At 41.5% G+C, this 25257-nt stretch overlaps 1 protein-coding gene across 3 annotated transcripts in view; it reads right to left on the reverse strand.

Moving 5' to 3' along the window:
- E(Pc) (Enhancer of Polycomb) overlaps nt 1-25257 on the reverse strand; it is a 168126-nt gene that overhangs the window by 68900 nt on the left and 73969 nt on the right. For 2 of the 3 annotated variants that reach the window (XM_076192557.1, XM_076192556.1), the window contains exons 3-4: nt 16861-17157; nt 3077-3312 (exon numbers count right to left, since the gene is read on the reverse strand). In XM_076192557.1, coding sequence (XP_076048672.1) covers nt 3077-3312; nt 16861-17157 — 533 coding nt within the window. Of the gene's footprint in view, nt 1-3076; nt 3313-6580; nt 6672-16860; nt 17158-25257 lie in introns of those variants that run through there. The other variant, XM_076192558.1, reaches the window with a different exon arrangement.

Consider the following 25257-nt stretch of genomic DNA (forward strand, 5'->3'; position numbering starts at 1 on the left):
AGGGGGTCGCCGATTTAATGAAGCAGCCTTGCTGTGGATGTGCTGTCTTGAGACATTGCCTCTGACCCAGGGCAGAGGACAAGATGCAGGGATGACCTGTCATCCAGGAGGTGCCAAGATAAGAGGGAGGGTGGAGGGGAGTGGAGTGTATAGGGATGGAATGGGTGGGAATAGTTTTTATACCTTTTTCTTTTTGGCTACCTCCCATGGCATAGGAGGAAAAGTGTTAAAATGGATTAGAGCTTGGATTAGTAACAGAAAACAGCGGGTCACCATAAATGGAGTAAAATCTAGGTGGGGCAATGTTACTAACGGGGTCCCCCAGGGCTCGGTTTTGGGTCCCTTGTTGTTCATTATGTACATAAATGACTTAGACGATGGGATAGTGATGTTAGTAAGTTTGCGGACGACACTAAAATAGGACGCCTAATTAGGTCAGGAGACGATGCAGAGATTCTGCAGGATGATCTTAATAAATTGTTAACATGGTCGGAGAAATGGCAAATGAACTTCCATATCTCTAAGTGTAGCGTGTTAAACGTAGGGCTACACAACCCCATAAATAGATACATCTTAGATAACATGTTTTTTAGAAAAATCTGAGTGCAAGAGGGACTTGGGAGTTCTGGCGAGTCCGGTTCTTAAAACCAGGAAGCAGCGCATTAGTGCCAGAAATAAAGCTAACAGTGCATTAGGTTTCATTGCTAGGACGGTAACAAATAGAAATGCAGAGGTAATTATTAAACTCCATCTAGCGATAGACCCATCCTTGACTATGCGGTATAGTTTTGGTCTCCGTCCTACAGAATGGACATCAATTCATTAGAATCAGTACAGAGAAGAATGACCAAAATGATACATGGACTCGGAAATTTGCCTTACGAAGAGAGGCTTAGGCACCTAAACTTACACTCTCTGGAAAGGCGCAGAGTGCGGGGTGATCTAATGTGTTCAAGTGGATCAAAAGCTATAACAAGGGTGATGCAAACAAGGTCATCATAATAAAACAACAGGGCAGGACTCACAGTAATGGGTATAAACTGGACAAATTTAGATTTAAGAAGGAAATAGGCAAGAATTGGTTTACTAATAGGGTGGTCGATGAATGGAATAAACTTAGTAACCATGTAGTAAGCGCTGAAACTATCAGTTGTTTTAAAAAACGAATAGACAACTTTATGGATGGGGACAACAGGTGGTGATGGAGACGGAGCTGCCTAGTGTAGGCCTTATGGTCTCTTGCAGTCTCCTTTATTCTTATGTTCTTATGTTTATGTTATGTTGTAAGGGGGAAATAGCCTTTGGTATATGTATAAGATTGGTGAAGAAGAAATAAAAAAAGAGAACTCAGAAAGAAACCTTGTAGTAATAATCAGCTAAGACATGACAATGGACAAACATATCAACAAAATAGTTGGAGAAACCTTCAACCTATTAAGGTCAATGAAAGTGCGTTTGATTATTTGGATGAAGAAATGATAAAAAAAAAATATTAGTTACATTAATAAGACCAAAACTGGAATATGCAGCGACACTATGGGTACCCAGTACAAAAAAGAATATAAAGAAATTAGAAAGAATACAGAGAGCAATGACAAAGTTGGCACCAGCTCTTTCCAAATTAATATACAAAGATTATCCAAATTGGAACTACCCACACTGGAGCAGAGAAGAAAAAGAGGTGATCTACTATCAATAGAATCATGAAAGGAATGGAAATCCTTGATAGGAATGATTTAGTAAAAAGTGACAATGGAAAAACAAGAGGACACGAAGATAAACTAAAAAAGAATAACTATAGAAGAGATGTGGGGAAGAAAAAAAAAAAAAAAAAAAAAAAAAAAAAATCCCCACACAGTGCTGGATATCTGGAATAAATTAGATAAAGAAACGGTGTGTGCAAACACTATTAAGATTTTAAGAAAAAATTTGATGCTGAAAGATACAAAAATGGCTCACCACGAGCATAGCTCCCTTCCCATATAATACTAGGTAAATACACACACACACATAGAAAGAGAGACAGAAAGATCAGAGAAGAGAGATAAGGGAGATAGTGGAGATGGAGAGAGAGGAGAGAGGAATGAGAGAAAGAAAGAAAGAGAGAGAGAGAGAGAGAGAGAGAGAGAGAGAGAGAGAGAGAGAGAGAGAGAGAGAGAGAGAGAGAAATGAGAAAGCAGAGACAGGTAGAGCCAGGAAAGAATCAAAAGGGAAAAGGGGAAAGAGGAGAGAAAAAAGAAAGGAAAGAAAGAGGGAGATAGGGAGGGGGAGGGAGAGAGGTGGAGAAAGAGAGGGGAGAGAGAGAAGAGAAGAGAGGGGAGAGAGAAGAGGGGGAGAGATAAGAGAGAGGGGGGAGAGAAGATAGAGGGGAGAGTGAGAAGAGAGAGGGCAGAGAGAAAACAGAGGGGAAAGAGAAGAGAGAGGGTAGAGAAGAGAGAGAAAGGGAGAGGGGAGAGAGAAGAGAGAGAGAGAGAGACCACAAAAGGAGAAACAGAGGGAGGAGCAAGACAAGAGAGAGAGGAGAGAGAGAGAGGAGAGAGAGGAGAGAGAGGAGGGAGGAAAGGAGAGAGAAAATTTGAGAGAAGAGAGAGGAAGGAGAGGAGAGAGAGCAAGAAAGGAGGAACGAGGGAGGAGGGAGGAGAGGAGAGAGAGGAGGGAGGGAGAGCAAGCGTAGTAAAAGGGAATAGAGTAGGGAGAGCAGGAGAGGAGAGAGAAGACGGCAAGTCAGGAGTGAATAGAGAGAGCAAAAGAGGAGAGAGAAGAATGACTAAGATAGGAGAGAAAAGTGTGAGCAAGAAAGGAGAGAGGCTAAACAGCATGAAAGGAGATAAGAGAGAAGAGATGGGAGAATAAAAAGCAAGAGAGAAGAGAGGGAAAAGACAGGGAAGATGAGATGGAAAGGAGACAGAGGTGCAAGGGGTGGAGAAAGGAGAGAGGGGGAGAGAGGGAGAAAGAAAATGAAAGAGAAAAGGAGAAAGGGGAGAAAAAGAGAAAGGGGAGAGGGGAGACGGAGAGTGGGAAGAGAGAGGAGAGGGGAGAATGAGGGGAAGACAGAGAGAGAGAAAGAATTACTAACCTCCTTTCAAATATTTCTATATTAAGATTTAAATGTTCCCTTTTCGCCTTCTCCCTTCTTTTCACCATCTCCAATAAGGTGACTGCCCTTGATAGGTCCCGCCGCAGCTTGAGCATCTTTTCATAACTGGATTCATCATTCTTGCGGTTCTTACGCGTTTGCATTTTTTCTGTTCTTTTCCTGAATGCTACATAAGGATCACTGGGGGCTGAGCCTGCTCCTTTCTCAACTTTAACCTATGGAGATCAATTGCATTAGTACACATTTTTTAGTAATGATAAACAATACTTAAATCTATTTAAAAACCTACAAAAAATTGGCTACCTCCCTTTTAAGGAGGAAAAAAGCCTTTAGTATATGTACAAAAAATAACATATCTAATTATTTATTATCATCTTTTCCATATATGCCATTTACATGACACCTAAACCAACAGAAGAAACATTACCCTTTTATTCATTTTTATTTGTCTCACTCCACCCTTACCTTCTTCACTTCCTTCCAAAACTTCTATAACAACCTATCACCTACACCACACAAAAACATATCCACACACAGACCATTAAGAAATTCCTTCAAGACACACCAACAAACTCAATATTCCAACAACCCACAAACATAACCTCACCACAGGGGGTTAACCCTTACACTGCCATCCACGGCAATTGGCGTGGATGGGATGTGACAGAAATACACTACCAACAGCAAATGCCATGTTATTATAATCACATTAATACTTGACAACTCACCCATCAATCACCTGATTGACTGTGACCACCCTAAAAGAATCAGTAAAGCTTCAATTGTCAAGAAGGGAGTACATCAGTTACTGTGAAGAACATATAATTTGTTCTGATTAGCTGAGCAAAGTAGCCACCAGTTCATTTATCTTTTAGGTAAGTTTTTATAGTTACAAAGCTAACATTAGATATGACATAATTTTTTTTTTTTTTTTTATTGAAGCTTAGCTAAATTATTGCTTAGATTTGTTAGTCTACACTAATGAGCAATGGCTCATATTTTTATCGAAAAGTTTCTCGTTAAGTAAAGTTATATGGCAAAGATTAGAAATACGCAGACAGTACAGAATAATACTGAAACGCAAACAACAAGTCAGGCATGAAAATATTATGCACACAATAGAAAGTCTCATTTTATGATGTTAGGGTTGCAGTTTGTCTCTTTCCCCATATTTTCCTAGCATGCCTAATGTATAATATACTATTATCATCTCATGGTACATTAGTAGAAATACTTGGTGAAGGATATGTTTGAAATCATTTATGTAGTACTTTGCAAAGTCTGGGTATATGAAACCGGTCTGTCCACCTTGTTGAAAATTACGTTATGACATCACATTGCCTACAGATTTGACTTGAGGCGAGTAGGGTTGGCTTTCAGCGACAAACCTGAAATACACATTGTGCTAATATTTCTCATGTGGGATAGAACACCTGTTGGCATGGTTGTCTGGGAGCATGTGTTTTGTTTTATGAATCTTTCTGATTTTCATATATATATATATATATATATATATATATATATATATTATATATATATATATATATATTTATATATATATATATATATATATATATATATATATATATATATATACCAAGGCTTTTTCCCCCTTACTAGGGAGGTAGCCAAAAAGGAAAAGGCATAAAATCATTCCCACCCATTCCATCCCCAAAAACACTCCACACCCCCCCACCCTCCCTCCCATCTTAGCACCTCCTAGATGGCGGGTCATCCCTGCACCCTGTCCACTGCCCTGGGTCACAAGCAGTGTCGCAAGACACAGCACATCCACAGCGAGGCCGCTTCATTAAATCGGCGACCCCCCATATAAAAGAGAGGACGGGGAGAAATCCCTTCAGGCTGCGTCAAAATTTTGCTCACACATACTACCTCAACCCCCATCCCCCCGTCCATTCCACCTCATGCATCACAACATCTTCCATATACAACCATTCTCCATTCACCCCTGTCTTCTGTCCTCTCCCATCCTTCCTCAACAGACGTCCCCTCATGTTCACTCCCTCCACATCTGCCTTCCATACCTCCTTTACTAGTCTTTCTTCACTCATTCTTTCCATGTGTCCAAACCATCCTAATACTCTTTCATCAACCCTATCTCCCAACTCCCTTTCCACCCCTGTTCTCCTCCTCACCTCCTCATTTCTCACTCTATCTAGCCTAGTAACCCCCATCATACTTCTCAGACACTTCATCTCAAACACATTCAAACTCCTTCTCTCTTATGTTCCAAGTTTCTGCTCCATACAGTGCTGTTGGCACAATCACTCCTTCATACAGTCTCCTCTTAGCATCCATTCCCAAATTTCTATTCCTCATTACGCTTTTTAATCCACCAAGGCATTTACTCGCTTCTCTCAATCTACATTCTATCTCCACCTCCACTCCACCTTTTCCTGCCACATTTGCACCCAAGTATCTAAAACTATCCACTTCCTCCAGTCACTCTCCCTTAATGCTCACTTCCAGATTACTGCCACTTTCACCCCTTGTACATCTCATCACCTTACTTTTACCCACATTTATCTTCAGCTTTCTTCTATCACATACTCTCCCAAACTCTGTCACCAACTTCCTCAATCCCTTCTCCGATCCTGCCACAAGCGCAGTGTCGTCTGCAAACAACAGCTGGCTCACCTCCCACTTTTCTCCATTTTCTTTAACCATCTCCAATCCCTGACCCACTACCCTTGCATTTACCTCTTGCACTACCCCATCCATGTATAAGTTGAACAGCCAGGGTGACATAACGCATCCTTGATGAAGTCCCACCTTTACCTCAAACTACTCACTCTCTCCATTTCTAATCCTGACACAAGCTCTACTACTCTCATAAAAACTCTTGACAGCTCCGAGAAGCTTTCCTCCTATCCCGTATATCTGCATAACCTCCCACAGTGCCTTTCTGTCTACCCTATCATATTGTTATATTTATAAGATCCGATTGCCACTGAGATCCTCTCTTGTCAACTGGCCTACTAGAGTTGCTATTTCATTCATCATTATTTCATCACAATAGCCATCATCATCAGTTTTATCATTACCATTATCCTTCCCATCCTCATCATTATCAATAATATCATTACCGTCACTATTATTGTCATCCATCATTGTTATCATCAGTACCATTATCATTACAATCATCATCATTATGATCATTGTAATGGTATCATGGTATTATTGCTATCTTATGTATTCTTTTTGTATTAGGTCACACATAATTGGTGGTAATGATGGATACTTGGACCCAAATCAGCATTGGCCAAAAGTGACAGTGATCAAACTTTGCTATCATCAAGAAGAGCGGATGGCAATTCTGGATCATATAATGACGTGAATCACAATCATCGAGCAGAGGACAGCAGTGACATAGAAGGCCCTGGTGCATCAGGGAGAGAGTATGAACGGAATTCGAATGAGGATGATGGAGTTGCACCAACCACCACACCACCTGACACGAACCCCTGCAACAATGTGGGTTTTTCTTCCTGGAGTGATGGTCATGATTTTGACTCTAGCTCATCAGGTGTGACTTCAGTTTTTCCCGCTGGACCTGATGGAATGGAAGAGGAATATTTTGAAGCCTTCTTTGACAACGAAGTAATGGACAAAATAGTGCAGGAGACTAACCAACAACATAATTATCTCATAACATAGGAGAGTGACAATTCTGAAGAAAGTAATGCACACAGCCACCTCAGGATATGGAAAGACACAACAGTCAGGGAACTCTTTGTGTTCTTTGCTCTAGTTATTCTGATGCCACACGCTATGAAACATGTCATCAGCGACTATTGGAAAAAAGAACTGTTGCTGGGTACACCAACATTTGGGAAATTCATATCAAGAAATAGATTCCAAACACTAAGGACCTTGCACTTTGTCATGAATACACAACCTCGACCAGACGACCACATGTGGAAGATACGTGACGTGTTTATGATGATAAAGGAATGGTACAGCTGATTTTTCAAACCCTTCTGCAAGCTGGTAATAGGCAAATCGCTTGTGCTATTCAAGGGATGTCTTATTTTCAAGCAGTATATGCAGACAAAAAGGAACAGATTTGGAATCAAATTGTTTGTCTTGTGTGATTGTGAGACTGGTATTGTAGTGGACATGATCCCATACAAAGGTACCAGCATTGATTACAATCGAAATGACCCTCACGGAAGCACCGAGAGCATTATAAAAACTGCTTGCACCATACATGGAGAAAGGCCACACTTTGTATACAGACTCCTATTATTCAGGCCCAGACTTGTCCCGTTTTCTGCACAACAAAGGGGTAGGATCCTGTGGTACAGCTTGAAAGACACAAAAACACATGCCCCCACTTTTCAAGGCACACAAAACTAGAAGTGGGAAAAGGTCATGGCAATGCAGTGGCATGACAAGCATGAAGTCATTATGCTGTCAACTCTGCATACCAGAAAAATGATGACTACAGGGAAGGTGAATTAAAGGACAGGTGGAGTAATAAAGAAACCAGACCTTGTGATTGACTACAAGGCAAATATGCGTCTTGTTGACAAGGCCGACATGATGGTCAGCTTTGTGGAATGTGTGAGGAAAACTGTGTGATGGTACAACATGGTATTCATGCATCTCACTGACATTACTTTGCTCAATGCCTATAACTTCAGGCTGATAAGGAGTGGCAACAGATCAACATCTCTGAGGAAATTCACGTAGGCAGTGTCATACCAATTGCTAAAGAAGCATGGAGAACAAAGTTCACCACACCCAGGCCACCACTCGTTACTTCAAAACATGCCCGACTGTGTGGTCTGTACAGCCTGGGTACAGAGACACTGCCTAGAACCTCTCTCACCCCCACCACCTACTGCCACAATAAAACAAACCATAAGACAAAGGGATTGCCACATTTGTATGAACACCAGCCAGCGACCAAGGTAAAGAAAATCAACATCTTACTATTGTAAGGAGTGCAATGTAGCACTCTGCCCAGGGAGATGCTATACACAGTACCACACTCTTCAGACCTATTGAATGCTAGAGTACTGAAAAAGAAATATCTTTGTGGCTACATGCCAAATGAAGCATCATTCCATTTGTAAAATGTGTACTTGTATTGGATGTGGTGCTGACTAAAGTTTATTCCCCCTTCTCTCTCCACACTAGCTTTCCTTCCTAAATTTATTGTTACATACATACATATACCAAGGCTTTTCCCCCCTTACAAGGGAGGTAGCCAAAAAGGAAAAGGCATAAAATCATTCCCACCCGATCCATCCCTGAATACACTCCACACCCCTCCACCCTCCCTCTTATCTTAGCACCTCCTGGATGATGGGTCATCCCTGCACCTTGTCCACTGCCCTGGGTCAGAAGCAGTGTTGCAAGACACAGCACATCCACAGCAAGGCCGCTTCATTAAATTGGCGACCCCCCCCTCTCCGTCCCCCCATGCATAAAAGGAGAAGATGGGGAGAAATCCCTTCGGGCTGCGTCAAATTTTGCTCACACATACTACCTCACCCCCCATCCCCCCACCCATTCCACCTCATGCATCACAGCATCATCCATATACAACCATTCTCCATTCACCCCTGTCTTCTGTCCTCTCCCATCCTTCCTCAACAGACATTCCCCTCTTCCCCAAAGCCCCCTTCACCCCATCCATCCACCTCATCCTAGGACGTCCCCTCATGTTCACTCCCTCCACATCTGCCTTCCATATCTCTTTTACTAGTCTTTCTTCACTCATTCTTTCCATGTGTCCAAACCATCCTAATACTCTTTCATCAACCCTATCTCCCAACTCCCTTTCCACCCCTGTTCTCCTTCTCACCTCCTCATTTCTCACTATCTAGCCTAGAAACCCCTATCATACTTCTCAGACACCTCATCTCAAACACATTCAAACTCCTTCTCTCTTCCTCTCTATGTTCCATGTTTCTGCCCCCATACAGTGCTGTTGGCACAATCACTCCTTCATACAGTCTCCTCTTAGCATCCATTCCCAAATGTCTATTCCTCATTACACTCTTTAATCCACAAAGTCATTTACTTGCTTCTCTCAATCTACATTCTACCTCCACCATCACTCCACCTTTTCCTGCCACATTTGCACCCAAGTATCTAAAACTATCCACTTCCTCCAGTCACTCTCCCTTAATGCTCACTTCCAGATTACTGCCACTTTCACCCCTTGTACATCTCATCACCTTACTTTTACCCACATTTATCTTCAGCTTTCTTCTATCACATACTCTCCCAAACTCTGTCACCAACTTCCTCAATCCCTCCTCCGATCCTGCCACAAGCGCAGTGTCGTCCGCAAACAACAGCTGGCTCATCTCCCACTTTTCTCCATTTTCTTTAACCATCTCCAATCCCTGACCCACTACCTTTGCATTTACCTCTCACACTACCCCATCCATGTATAAGTTGAACACCCAGGGCGACATAATGCATCCTTGACGAAGTCCCACCTTTACCTCAAACCACTCACTCTCTCCATTTCTAATCCTGACACAAGCTCTACTACTCTCATAAAAACTCTTGACAGCTCCTAGAAGCTTTCCTCCTATCCCATATATCTGCATAACCTCCCACAGTGCCTTTCTGTCTACCCTATCGTAAGCCTTTTCCAGATCCATAAAAGCCCAAAAAACATCCTTCCCCTTTCCTATAGCTTTCTCACATATCTGTCTTACCACAAAGATCTGATCTACACAACCTCTACCTGTCCTAAATCCACATTGTTCCTCACCAATTACTCCCTCTGTTCCTCTCCTAATCCTCTCAATCAAGATCCTCCCATAAGCCTTCCCAACTGCACTTAACAAGCTAATCCCTCTGAAACTACTACATTCACACTTGTCCCCTTTTCCCTTGTAAAGTGGAACTATACAGGCACTCCTCCAGTCCTCCGGCACTCTACCCTCTCTCCAGCAAACATTAAATAACCTCACCAGCCAGTCCACCATCACTGTACCTCCTTTTTTTAGACATTCTGCATGACATCCATCCAGACCAGGTGCCTTACCTGCTTTCATCATCTTAACAACTGCCTTCACTTCATCCTTCCTTATTTCTCCACCATTTTTCTCACTCATCACTCTCATTTTCTTAGCATTTCCCACTGCAACTATCTTTCCCTCCCCATCCTCCTTCACATTTAGCAACTCCCTAAAATATTCTGCCCCTCTTCCATTATCATCTCTCCATCTGCACCTTTTACCTTTTCTTCTCTACTTGATTTGCCTCCTCTTCCTCTCTTAATTTCTTTCCAAAACATCTGTTGCATTTCTTATTTCTTCAGACATTTACTCCTGTCCTTCCTTTCCTTTCCTTTCCTCTCCTCACCCCTTTACTATCCTCTCCCTTCACTTCTCTTTCCTTTCTCATCTCATTCCGTATTATTTAAGAATTATATATTCCTGCTGTCCACTTGTTATATGATGTTATGGTCTAAATGAAAAGGTCTAAAGGAGTTATCATTATAATGAAAATTATTTGTTTGGTCTATTATCATATTTTCATTCTAGTTTTCACTTTATCATCAGTTTTGATATAGTGAAAATTATTCATTTCTCATCTCAGTCTGTATTATTTCCTTCATGATATAATAGAGTATGTTATTTGTATTGTTATGAATTGTAATTCATACCCCTACTAAGGAGGGATGGCAGTAGTTATTACTGTATTGGAAGTTATTATTTTCACCTTTTACTAATTCTTAGTATTGGAAATGATCTATTCTAAAGATATATTTCTTGATATTTATCATTTGAAAATGTACAATTGATTTATGAATGTATATTACATCACCATCTAGCATCTCTTTAGCTTATCCCCAATCTTTGTCATTGAAATGTGTGCTGGAGAGACATGCTCTCCCTCTCTCTGCAGATGGTAGGTATTGTATCCAAGGATAGAGGGAGATAGTGTGAGTAAATGAACAGCAAAGTGTGTGAGGAAGTTTCCTTGCATGAATCTCTCTCTCTCTCTCCATCCCTCTGCACCTTTTCCAACTTCCTTCACTCTTTCTCTCTCTCTCTACTGTAAGGCAAATGTTCTGCATTAGGATGGGTGAAGAAATATGGTACTGTGTGTGGCAAAGGCCTACTTTATATTGCTCATGCTGTATATTGTGTCAACATGAGTGCTGTAGTTTGTCGCTGAAAGCCGATCCTCCTTTCAAACCCACTCATTTTTTTTTAATTTCCTCTCTTTTTACTTTTCCGCCTAATATTTCATTATTTCTTTGTCGTGTTCTGCAATATCATAATGTATTACAGGGAAATACTTTATTTGAAGGAAAGGTATTTATATGAATTTTTATTCATGAGTGTATCAGGTCCAGGAATAAAGTTTCATATTCTGACGTTTCATTTTCACAATTTCATTATTTCGGGAAGATAGGGGTGGCAGGAAAAGGTGGAGTGGAGGTGGAGGTAGAATGTAGATTGAGAGAAGCGAGTAAATGCCTTGGTGGATTAAAAAGTGTAATGAGGAATACACATTTGGGAATGGAGGCTAAGAGGAGACTGTATGAAGGAGTGATTGTGCCAACAGCACTGTATGGGGCACAAACATGGAACATAAGAGAGGAAGAGAGAAGGAGTTTGAATGTGTTTGAGATGAGGTGTCTGAGAAGTATGATGGGGGCTAGGCTAGATAGATTGAGAAATGAGGAGGTGAGGAGGAGAACAGGGATGGAAAGGGAGTTGGGAGATAGGGTTGATGAAAGAGTATTAGGATGATTTGGACACATGGAAAGAATAAGCGAAGAAAGACTAGTAAAAGAGGTATGGAAGGCAGATGTGGAGGGAGTGAACATGAGGGGACGTCCTAGGATGAGGTGGATGGATGGGGTGAAGGGGGCTTTGGGGAAGAGGGGAATGTCTGTTGAGGAAGGACGGGAGAGGACAGAAGACAAGGGTGAATGGAGAATGGTTGTATATGGATGATGCTGTGATGCATGAGGTGGAATGGGTGGGGGGATGGGGGGTGAGGTAGTATGTGTGAGCAAAATTTGACGGAGCCCGAAGGGATTTCTCCCTGTCTTCTCCTTTTATGCATGGGGGGATGGAGAGGGGGATCGCCGATTTAATGAAGTGGCCTTGCTGTGGATGTGCTGTGTCTTGCAACACTGCTTCTGACCCAGGGCAGTGGAATAGGTGCAGGGATGACCCGTCATCCGGGAGGTGCTAAGATGAGAGGGAGGGTGGAGGGGTGTGGAGTGTATTCAGGGATGGAATGGGTGGGAATGATTTTATGCATTTTCCTTTTTGGCTACCTCCCTTGTAAGGGGGAAAAAGCATTGGTATATGTTTGTATGTATATTTATTCAAAACACATATGTTCATTTTTCAACGGCATATTCCCCTCGATATTAGTCAAGATCTACATTCAGTATGACAACATAGTTTAGCCAATCATATTCCAGCACTGCTGTTGAGTTGCCAATAGCCCAGTTTCACTCAAATTATTCCACTTTTTTTTTTTTTCTCCAAAACAACAGTGCATAAGCATGACAATTATTTATTATATCAATTAGATAGTAAACATCGTTTTGGCAAGACAAAAACTAAATTAAATAATGTTTATGTTTTTACCCTAAGCTAAAAATTTCATGTAACAATGCACAAGAATATGGCAGTGTAAGGTTTAATAATAATAATAATACATATACCATACATATATATACCAATGGCTTTTTTTCCTTATATGGGTGGCGCAAAAAAAAAAAAAAAAAAAAAAAAAAAAAAAAGGGCATAAAAACCACTCACACCCATTCCATCTCTATCACATTCCACTCCCCTCCACCCTCTTATCTTGGCAGCTCCTGGATGATAGGTCATCCCTGCACCCTGTCCACCGCCCCGGGTCAGAAGCAGTGTTGCAAGACAGAGCACATCCACAGCAAGGCCACCTCATTAAATTGGCAACAGCCCTCTCTGTCCCCTCACACAGAAAAGGAGAAGACGGGGAGAAATCCCTTTGGGCCACGTCAAACTTTTCTCACACATACTCCCTCACCCCCTATCCACTACCCATTCCACCTCATGGATCACATCATCATCCACACACAACCACTCTCCACCCACCCCATCCTCTCCCGTCCTTTCCCCAACAGACACCCCTCTCTTCCCCAAAGCCCCCCTCACCCCATCCATCCATCCCATCCCAGTTCGGTCCCCCCAACATCCGCCCTCCACACCTCTTTTACTAGTCTTTCTTCACTCATTCCTTCCATGTGCCCAAACCATCCCAACACTCCCTCATCTACCCCATCTCCCAACTCCACCTCCACCTCCACCCCCATTCTCCTCCTCACCACCTCATTTCTTACTCCATCCAGCCCAGCAACCCACATCACACCTCTCAGACACCTCATCTCAAAAACACCTGAACACCCTCTCCCTTCCCCTCCCATATTCTATGCTTCCGCCCCACACGGTGCTGTCAGCACAATCACTACTTCATACAATCTCCTTCCAGCATCCACCCCAAATGACCACCTTTCATTACACTTTCCAATCCACCCACTCACTTCCCTCAATCTACAATCCACCTCCACCTCCACTCCTCCCCCTCCCGCCACACTCGCACGCAAGTATCCAAAACCATCTACCTGCTCTAGTTTCTCTCCCTCAACACTCACCTCCCATCTGCCGCCACCCTCACCCCTTGTACATCTCATCACCCCACTCTCACCCACATTTATCTTCGGCTGTGGCATTCCTTGGGGAGACGGGACTGCTCGGACAGACAGTCTAGGGAACGACAAAAACAACAACAGCAACAACCCTCCATTTCTAACCCTGACACACGCTCCACCACTCGCAAAATCTCTAGACAGCTCCCAAAACCCTTCCTCCCATCCCGTACATCTGCAACACCTCCCACAGCATCCCCCCCGTCCACCTGATCACAAGCCCCCTCCAAATCCACAAAAGCCCAAAAAACATCCTCACCCTTTCCTAAAGCTCTCTCACACATCTGTCTTACCACAAAAATCTGATCCATGCAACCCCCACCCATCCCAAACCCACACCGCTTTCCACCAATCACTCCCTCCATTCCTCTCAATCAAGACCCTCCCATAAGCCCTCCCAACCACACCCAACAAGCCAATCCCTCTGAAACCACCACACTCACACTTGTCCCCTTTTCCCTTGTAAAGTGGAACTATACAGGCACTCCTCCAGTACTACGGCACTCTACCCTCTCTTAAACAAACATTAAATAACCTCACCAACCAGTCCACCATCACTGTACCTCCTTTTTTCAGACATTCTACATGACATCCATCCAGACCAAGTGCCTTACCTGCTCTCATCATCTTAACAACTGCCTTCACTTCATCTTTCCTTATTTCTCCTCCATTTTCCTCACTCATCACTCTCATTTTCTTAGCATTTCCCACTGCAACTTCCTTTCCCTCCCTATCCTCCTTCACATTTAGCAACTCCCTAAAATACTCTCCCCATCTTCCTCTTACTGCCTTCTCTTCCATTATCATCTCTCCATCTGCATCTTTTACTTTTTCTTCTCTACTTGATTCCCCTCTTCCTCTCTTAATTTCTTTCCAAAACATCTTTTTATTACTTTCAAAAATTTCTGTAATACTCTTACCCCATTTCACATCTGCTCTCCTCTTTGCCTCCTTTATCTTATGCTTTACTTCTCTTTTCTTTTTGATAATAATAAATACATATACCAAAGGCTTTTTCCCCCTACACAGGGGAAGCCAAAAAGAAAAAGGTATATAAACCACTCCTACCCATTCCATTTCCTATATATTCCACTCCCCTCCACCCTCCTCTCCCCCTCTTATCTTGGCACCTCCTGGATGACGGGTCATCCCTGCATCCTGTCCACTGCCCTGGGTCAGAAGCAGTGTCGCAAGACACAGCACATCCACAGCAAGGCCGCTTCATAAATTCAGCGACCCCCCCCCTCTAGAAAAGGAGAAGACGGGGAGAAATCCCTTCGGGCTGCGTCATATTTTTTCTCATACATACTTCCTCACCCCCCATCCCCCACCCACTCCCCCTCATGCATCACAACATCATCTATACACAACCCCTCTCCATTCACCCCTATCTTCTGTCCTCTCCCGTCCTTCCTCCACAGACATTCCTCTCTTTTGTAATGCCCCTTTCACCCCAACCATCCATCTCATCCTAGGACGCCCCCTCATATTCACTCCTTCCACCTCTCCCTTCCACACTTCTTTTATTAATCTTTCTTCACTCATTCTTTCCATGTGTCCAAACCATCCTAATACTCTTTCATCAACCCTATCTCCCAGTTCCTTTTCCACCCGTTCTCCTCCTCACCTCCTCATTTCTCACTCTATCCAGCCTAGTAACCCCTATCTTACTTCTCAGACACCTCATCTCAAACACACTCAAACTCCTTCTCTCTTCCTCTCTCATGTTCCATATTTCTGCCCTGTACATTGCTGTTGGCACAATCACTCCTTCATATAACCTCCTCTTAGCATCCATTCCCAGATGTCTATTTCTCATTACACTTTTCAATCCACCAAGGCATTTACTTGCTTCTCTCAATCTACATTCTACCTCCACCCCCACTCCTCCCTTTCCTGCCACATTCACACCCAAGTATCTAAAACTATCCACTTCCTCCAGTCTTTCACTCTTAACCCATTAAACTCCGATGACAAGATTCTTGTCATTTGGTCAAATAAAACAAAAAATCATAAAACACCAAAATGTTTGATCAACCACCAGAAAAATATGACGTCAGTCCTCACGCGAAGCGAGGACTGGCGTCATATTTTTCTGGTGGTTGATCAAACATTTTGGTGTTTTATGATTTTTTGTTTTATTTGACCAAATGACAAGAATCTTGTCATCGGGGTTTAATGGGTTAATGCTCACTTCCAGCCTGTTGTCACTCTCTTGCCTGGTACATCTCATCACCTTACTTTTACCCACATTTATCTTCAACTTCCTTCTTTCACACACCTTCTCAAACTCTGTCACTAACTTCCTCAATCCCTCCTCTGATCCTGCTACAAGCGCAGTGTCATCAGCAAACAACAGCTGGCTCACCTAGGGCAGTGGACAAGATGCAGGGATGACCCATCATCCAGGAGGTGTCAAGATAAGAGGTAGGAAAAGGATAGAGGGGAGTTGAGTATGTAGGGGATAGAATGGGTGGGAGTGGTTCCCCCCTCTGTCCCCTCATCCAGAAAAAGAGAAGAGAGGGAGAAATCCCTTCAGGCTGCATCAAAATATCAATAACACATACCCACCCACTCCCTTCCATGCATCACAGCATCATCCATATACAACCATTCTCAACTCACCCCTATCTTTTCTTCTCCTTTCTTTCCTCAACAGATATTCCCTCTTTCCCAAAGACCCTTTTAACCCATTCATCCATTTCATCCTTGATTGCATCCTCATTTTCACTCCTTCCACCTCTGCCTTCCACACCTCTTTTTCTAATGTTTTTTCACTCATTTTTTCAAAGTGTCCAAATTATCCTTTTTTTCTATGTAATATAAAACATAATTTTGTGACCCAGCAAACCAACCCTGCCTAAGTTTCAGGAAAGCAACCACTTTCCTATAAATATATTCTAATGGAAATAAATTCACATTACATAGACAGCAATGTGATTTTTTTAGGAATGTATGTATCATGTAAATAAAAAACTACTTGTACACTTCTCAAACTGGGGAAACAATGGCAAGAATTCAAATGATGACAATATGATTACTGGCTTACCTGCGGAATGAGTGCATGTTCTTCCCTGAGCCTCTTGTTCAGCCAGTAGTCATACACTGCAATTATAAGGTCATCATCATCCTTAAGGAGAAGCTTAGCTTCCTGTAGGGTGACTGCTTTCAGCCCTGATGCCTTCTCAAGACGGTCCATCATCTCCTCAAACTGCAGGTTAGTAAGCGGGACCTCTCCCTTGGCTGCATGCTCATTCACCCAGGCTTCATCCTCTGAATCCATATCATATTCGGGGATATCCTGGTCCACTGAGAATGGGTGGACATGGATAAGCTGGCGTGGTGCCTGCAAAGACAATACAAAGTTAGCATTGACCAATCAACCAACCTATCCTAAACCATCTGTCAATTTCTCTTAAAACATACAGAAATACCCATCATTCAGCCATTTTCCTCTATATTACATTTTATCATTTTTTGCTGCTGCTGCTAAGGAAAACCTCCTCTACTGTGGAAAGTAGAAAATACATCTTGAGCCTACTTTTGTTATTTTTACTTTAATGGACAAAATTTCCAGCACTTCTACCCTTGTGGACAATCTCAAGCTGCTGTCATGCCCTCAAGCATATTGTGATTAATCCTTTTCCTAACTTTCACAATTCTAATACTTATTCTAAATCCTATCAGACAGTATCATTCATACATATATCCATATATACATATACCAAGGGCTTTTTCTCCCTTACATGAGAGGCAGCCAAAGTCAAAAGGCATAAATCCACTCACACCCATTTCTTCCCCACACACTCCACTCCCATTCACTGCCCCTCCTTCTCTCTTTTCTTAGCTCCTCCTGGATGATGGGTCATCCCTACCCTTCACTCACTGCACTGGGTCAAAAGCAATGCAGTAAGGCACAGCACATACATTGCAAGGTTGCTTCATTTAATCAATGACACCCCTCTCCATCCCCCACCAACTCCCCCTCATGCATCACAGCATCATCCATACACAACAATTCTCCACACACTCCTATCTTCTCCCTTTCTTCCTCAACTAACTCTTCTTTCTCAATCCCCCTTTTACCCCATCCATCCATCTCATCCTTGGTCACCCCTTCATGTTCACTCTATCCACCTCTGCCTTCCACACTACTTTTACTAATCTTTCTTCACTCATTCTTTCCATGTGTCCAAACCATCCAAATACTCATCAACCTTGTCTCCCAACTTTTCCATCCCTTACCCCCTCATTTCTCACTCTATCCAACCTCGTAAACCCTACCATACTTCTCAGATACTTCATCTTAAACACATTTATACTCTTCCTCTCTTATGTTCCATGTTTCTGTCCCATACAGTGCTGTTGGCACAATCACCCCTTTAAGAAGAAACAAGAATGGGTACACATAAAGTGCTGGTATAACAAAAAGTGTAGTGAGGATAAATATAGAGGAGACAAAGCCTGGAAAAGATGAAAAAAAAAGGCAAATATACATAAAACTAAGAAACAAATGTGTAAAAATATGCATGGAAGAAAAAAGAAACTATGAAGAGGACATAATGGGAAAATGCAAAGACCAACCTAAACTATTCTACAGGTATGTAAAAGACAAACTAAAAGATGAACACGAAATAGTGAAACTGCATGAAGGAAATAAGGAATATATAGATGCAGAAATGGCTGTAATTATGATCAAACTTTTTAAATCTGTATTCACAAGTGAAAGTTCACAAAATTGGGAAGGACAGAGAAAGATCACCCCCAATGAAAGAAATAACAGCGACAGAGAAAGAAATAAGGGACCAAATAAAAAACCTTGATGTCAGAAAGTCACACGGGCTGGATGGAATTGCAAATTGGATGTTGAAAGAATGTATAGATGAACTAACGGACAAAATACACGTGATAATTAATTTCTCACTCAAAGAAGGAAAAGTACCACAAGATTGGAAAAATTGATATACAAAGAAAAGGACGAAGAAAATCCAACCAACTATAGACCGGCCTGTCTTACAAGTACAATAGCAAAAATATGCATAAAAGTTATCAAAAGTAAATGGATTAAACATTTGAAAGAGAACAACATACCAAATCCAAAACAATCTGGATTTAGATGTGGAAGATCATGTGCCACAAACTTAATATGCTTTTACTTGAGGCTAATTAAAATAATACATGAAAGGGACAGATGGTCAGATTGTGCCTTCTTAAATTTACAAAAAGCTTTTGAGAAAGTACCACACAAAAGTTACTATGAAAAATTGAAACAATAGGTGGAGTAGAAGGAAAGTTATTGGAATGGATGAAAGATTTCTCAAACAGGAGAAAAATGAGGGTGGTACTTAGAGGCAAGAACTTGACCTGGGAAGAAATGATAAGTGGAATCCCACAAGGTTTTGTATTGGCTCCGATAATGTTTACCATATATATATGACATAGATGAAGGTGTGGAATGTTATGTGAACTTCTTTAGAGATGATACAAAACCACTAAAGAGAGTAAGTACAGAGGATGATTGTAAACCACTACAAAAAGACTGGACAAAGTTTGGGAATGGAGTCAGAAGTGTGAAGTGAAGTTCAACATTAAGAAATGTAGTATAATGGAATTCGGAAAAAAGCATAAATAGAATATCAGGACAATATAAAATTGGTACAAAGGAAGTTAAAAAAGTCAACTTGCAAAGGGACCTAGGAGTAACTATCAACAATGACATGGCACCAGACAAACACATCAACAAAATAGTCAGAGAAACTTTCAATTTACTAAAATCAATGAAAGTGGCCTTTGACTACTTGGATGAAGAAATGGTAAAGAAAATATTAGTTACATTGACAAGGCCAAGATTGGAGTGTGCTGTGACACTGGGGACACCCAGTACTAAAAAGAACATAAATTAGAAAGAATTCAAAGAGCAACAACATAGATGGCACCAACACTCTACAAATTGACATATGAACAAAGATTGGACAAATTCGAACTACCAACCCTGGAACAAAGAAGAGAAAGAGATCTACTAACCATCTACAGAATTATGAAAGGGATGGAAGTCCTTGATAGAGATGATTTACTAAAATGGGATAAAAGATAAACAAGAGGACATGGAGAAAAGAAAAAGAGAGAGAGAGAGAGGAAAAGGAGCTACAGAAGAAATATGAAAAAGAATAGCTTCCCACACAGTGATAGATATCTGGAACAGATTGAATGAGGAAACAGTATGTGCAAAAACTATACAAAAATTTAAGACAAATGCTGATACATTGTGACAAGTTGATGGTGGAAAAAGAAGTCACGGGTCTAGTTCAGAGTTTCTGAGATTATTCCTGACCGGTTTTGCTCTAAGCTTCTTCTGAAGAAGCTTAGAGCAAAACCGGTCAGGAATAAACTCAGAAACTCGGAACTAGACCCGTGACTTCTTTTTCCACCTTCATCAAGAATTTAAGATCAAACTGGATGCTGAAAGATACAATAACGGGTCACTACGAGAATTGCTCTCTTCCTGCAAAATACAACTAGGTAAATACAATCTCCTCTTAGCACCCATTCCCAAATATCTATTTCTCATTACACTTTTTAATCCCTCAAGGCATTGACTTGCTTCTCTCAATCTACATTCTACCTCCACCTCCTCTCCCTCTCCCACCACATGTGCCCCCAAGAATCTAAGGCTATCCACTTCCTCCAGGCTCACTCCCTTAACCTCTTCCCCGGCAGAAACGGGTACACTTGTTTTCACCTAATGTTCCTTTTTCAGTCATCGACGAGAATACTTGGCTAAGACTTAACCTCCAAAAAACTAGCTACAGACATATTTACTCATGGATTCTGAGCCTTTCTAAGCCATTCTATATGTGAAACAAGTATTCTTGGCAAATCATACAGCTGGCAGAGGCGTACAAGGTAGCACTGGGGCAGTTCAAGGCCACTTTCTTACTAGACTTGCTATGGCAGCCATTGTGGTCGGGTGCAGTTTTCATCCACATGACCACTTTTTTTTTTTTTTTTTTTTTTAATGACTTTTTCTACATCCCAAATGTCTAATTCTGAGGAAGATTGTAAATATCAGCCTTCCCTCAGAAGCTTAAATACTTCTGATGACAGTGCCAGTTCATCAGACAATGACTATTTCTCCACAAGTGATGATGAGGAGGAGGAGGGAGGTGATGGGCGAACTTGGATAATCCTTGAGTTGTCAGTGGACTGCATGAATGCAGCACCACCATGTTTCCCATTCACAGGAAACCCTGGAATTACGGTTGATGAAGGCCCAACAGAAATGAGTCCTTTTGAAATCTTCAGTCTTTTTATCAATAACAGGATTATTGACTGTGTACTGGTAGAGACTAATTGTTTTGCTGAGCAAACTGGACAAGGCAAGGTGATTCTTTGTGGCACCCTGTAACAGAGGCTGATTTTTTTTTTTTTTTTTTTTTTTTTTGCCATGAAAATGCTTGGGGATATTGTGAAAATGCCAGAAGAAATGAACTGGTCACAAGAGAAAACAGAAGAAACTATGGTGAAAACATATGGTTTATAGGAAAACGAGTTAACTTGTTTTTTGCCTACAAAGGTATTTTCAAAATAAAAAGTCAACCAAAAAATGGGAATAAAATTAAATAAAAATGGTTTCATAATCAGCATGAAAAATACTATATAAAACCAAAATAAAAAAATTCATCTGAAAAGAAACTTTTTAACTTTTTGGGGGAAGGGGTTAATACTCATTTACAATTAGCTGCCATCTTCTCCCCTTGTACATCTCATCACCTTACTTTTACCCACATTTACCTTCACCTCCTTAAATATACCTTCCCAAACTGTCACTAACTTCCTTAAACCCTCCTCTGATCCTGCTACAAGCGCGGTGTTGTCAGCAAACAACAACAGGCTTATCTTCCATACCTATCTGGGGTATTGGCTGCATGTTACTGTGGCAAATTAGCATATAGCTGATATAGGGTTTATATGGGGTGCCCCTATGGACCAGAGCCACACATCATTATGACACTTTTATTCTACTGTGACTGTCCCTCCATTATGTTGTCCCACCACCCCTTGTTACTGTCCTGTACCATTTTTCGGATTATTCATTTCCTTTTTTGGCCTAACCCTGTGGTAGGGGAAAAGAATGCTGCCACCAAGTCTTTCCACTTGAGTCATACAAGGTGACAAAAAGTGGGGGCGGGGATAGGACTAGGAATCCTGCAACCTGTAGCCCGAAAGGGGACATTCCTAAAAAAAAAAGTAAAGGCATAGGGTCTAGGAGTTTTCCAACCAATACCTTAAGGTTTGGGTCTTTTAATGTGCATGGATGTGGTACAGATGAGAGTAAGAGGGAGGAAATAGGCAGTATGTTTGAGAGAAGATGGATGTGTTGGCATTGAGTGAAACTAAGTTGAAAGGGAGGGGCGAGTGTGAGCTTGGTAGTGTAGTTGGGAGGTTCTCAGGAGGTAAGAGAGGACAATGGAGGGAAGGGGTGGCTACACTAGTAAGTGAAGAGATAGGTAAGCATGTAGTGGAATGGAAGGAGGTTTCTTCAAGGTTAACGTAGATGGTGAAACTGGGAAGAGAGATGTGGGTTTTTGTAAGTGCATACAGGCCTGGTAATGAGAAGAGTGTAGAGGAAAGGGAGGCTTTTTGGATGGATTTAAATGAGTGCATAGAGGGATTAGGGAGTGTCACATTTCACATTTCCTATTTATATATATAATTTTCTTTTTTTCTCTTTTTTTTCCTTTTGCATTCTCATGCTCCACGCCATTTTCAAGTGTTCTGCTTTCTGTCACAATGTGGAAGACCAAAGGTCTTCGACATTGACATTTTTATGGCTAGCCGGTGGGCACCCAAGATGGTCCCACAGCTTGGGTTTCTTGTGCCAAGCACAAGCTTTCGTTGTCTTTGGGATCAACCGGCAATTCAAGGGGAATTGCCGGATCACCGTATGTATCTTTTATTATTTATCTTGTAATATATGTTTACATTGAGATGCAAGTCCCAGAAGTATTGTAATGGGCTCCAAATAGGTTTAAGATTAGCAATTAAGGAGTAGGAGGTTTTCTTGTGTTTTTGAAGCCATTAGGTGACAGTCCATGCCCTAAGCGGTTTTTGGCAACCACCCGTGGTCTTGTCAGCCTATATAAGGACTGACCAGACAAGGGTCGAGGCTTTTTTCCATCTTCTTTTCCCTGAAGAGGAAGCTGCCACCTTCTGTAAGTTTAAGGTAATCCTAAGTATATTTCTCATTACCCTTTTAGTTTATACTTCAGTGCGACACATTGTGACAATGATTTATCATAAGAATATAAGAATTGAAGGAGACTGCAAGAGACCATAAGGCCTACACTAGGCAGCTCCAAATTCATCACCACCTGTCATCCCCATCCATAAGATTTTGCTTCTTAAAACAACTGATACATGGTTACTAAGTCTATTCCATTCATTGAACACCCTATTAGTAAACCAATTCTTGCCTATTTCCTTCTTAAATCTAAATTTGTCCAGTTTAAATCCATTACTGCGAGTCCTGCCCTGTTGTTTTAATATGATGACTTTATTTGCATCACCCTTGTTAAAGCCTTTGATCTACTTGAACACCTCTATTAGATCACCCTGCACTCTGCATTTTTTCAGAGTATAAGTCAAGGTGCCTAAGCCTCTCTTCATAAGGCAAATTTCTGAGTCCATGTATCATAATTTTGGTTATTCTTCTCTGTACCGATTCTAATGAATTGATGTCCATTCTGTAGGACGAAGGCCAAAACTGTACTGCATAGTCAAGGATGGGTCTATCACTAGAGTTTGATAATTACCTCTGCACTTCTATTCGTTACCAACCTAGCAATGAGGCTTAACCTCTTCACTCCGGGGCACATCGCACGTCTGGCAGCATTAGCTGCCCGACGTGCGATGTTGCATCATAATAATCGCATTATAAAAAATAGTCGGTGCTCAATCGTTCGTTCTCTTTCACCCGTGTATTTTGATAACCATAGAAAATATGATGAAGCCAGTTTAGAGAGAATGAAAGTTACGTAGGGACGACTACAATAAATATAATCAAGATGGCGACGTCGGCATCATCGAGTACCCACTTGCTCCTCATGCCGCCTACGTAGGCGTCACCGTATGGAAGTGGTTAATACTATGTTAGCTTTATTCCTGGCGCTAATGCACTGTTTCCCGGTTTTAAGGTCCGGATTCACTAGAGCTCCCAAGTCTCTCTCGTACTCAGTTTTCTCTAAAAGCGTGTTGTCTAAGCTGTATCTATTTTCGGGGTTGTGTAGCCCTATGTTTAACACGCTACACTTAGAGATATTGAAGTTCATTTGCCATTTCACCAACCATATGAACAACTTGTTCAACTTGTTCAACTTGTGGCCTTCCTTGGGGAGACGGGACTGCTCGGACAGACAGTCTAGGGAACGACAATAACAACAACAACAACTTGTTAAGATCATCCTGCAGAATCTCTGTGTCATCTTCTGACCTAATTAGGCATCCTATTTTAGTGTTTTTATTTTGGTTTAGCAGTAGTAAAAGCGGGAGTGTTTTAATCCGTTTTTAGTAAGATTTTAACCTTATAGTCTTATTGTACTGTACTTTTGATTTGCATATTCTCATAGTTTATCATTTTTGTTGTTACAAAGGAAGTTATTAAATTTTAGAGTAAATAAAAGTGTATAAATGTGATTTTTAAGTTTACTGTCAATAGAACATTTGAATCTGGATAATAATCTCTTGTTTGAAACAAAATTCATTAATCACAGCCTGACAGTAGATAATTCAATTTAAACCTACTGCCAAGATCGTGACAGGAGAAAGGTCAATGAAGTTGTATTGGGAGAGCTTAATGCTAGGATAGGAAATGAACCAATAGATGGAGTAATTGGAAAGTATGGAGTTCCAGGAAAAAATTGTAATGGAGAGTTGATGGTGATGTGTCTCAAAAGAAAGTTGATGATAGCAAATACAGTGTTTAGGAAGAAAGTCAAGCATAAATACACATGGGAGAGGATGGTGGATGGAAGGGTGGTAGATAGAGCATTAATGGACTATATAGTGGTAACCAGGAGTATAGTAGGAAGAGTTAAGGATGTACATGTTCTAAAGGGAGAGAGTGAGGGAATATTAGATCATTTTTTTGGTGGAAGGTAAGTTGAGAGTGGAGGATAGGTGGAGAAAGAGGAAAAGGGGCAGAAGGTAGGGAGGTGCTTAAAGTGAACTGCTTAAATGAGAAAGAAAAGGAGGAGTATAAGAAGAAGCTGAGAGAGGAGTGGGAAGGAGTGAAGGAGGAATGGGTATGGTTCAAGGAGAGAGTCTCAAGGTGTGCAAAGATGATGTGTGGAACAAGGAGGATAAGAGGAAATAAGAGGAGGGGTAGTGAGTGTGGGATGAGGAAGCAATGAAGGGTGTAGAAGAGAAGAAGCAAGCTTTCATAGATTGG

This window comes from Oratosquilla oratoria, chromosome 11 (assembly GCF_046742065.1).
Source record: "Oratosquilla oratoria isolate Oo_2021 chromosome 11, ASM4674206v1, whole genome shotgun sequence".
Taxonomy (NCBI): Eukaryota; Metazoa; Arthropoda; class Malacostraca; order Stomatopoda; family Squillidae; genus Oratosquilla; species Oratosquilla oratoria.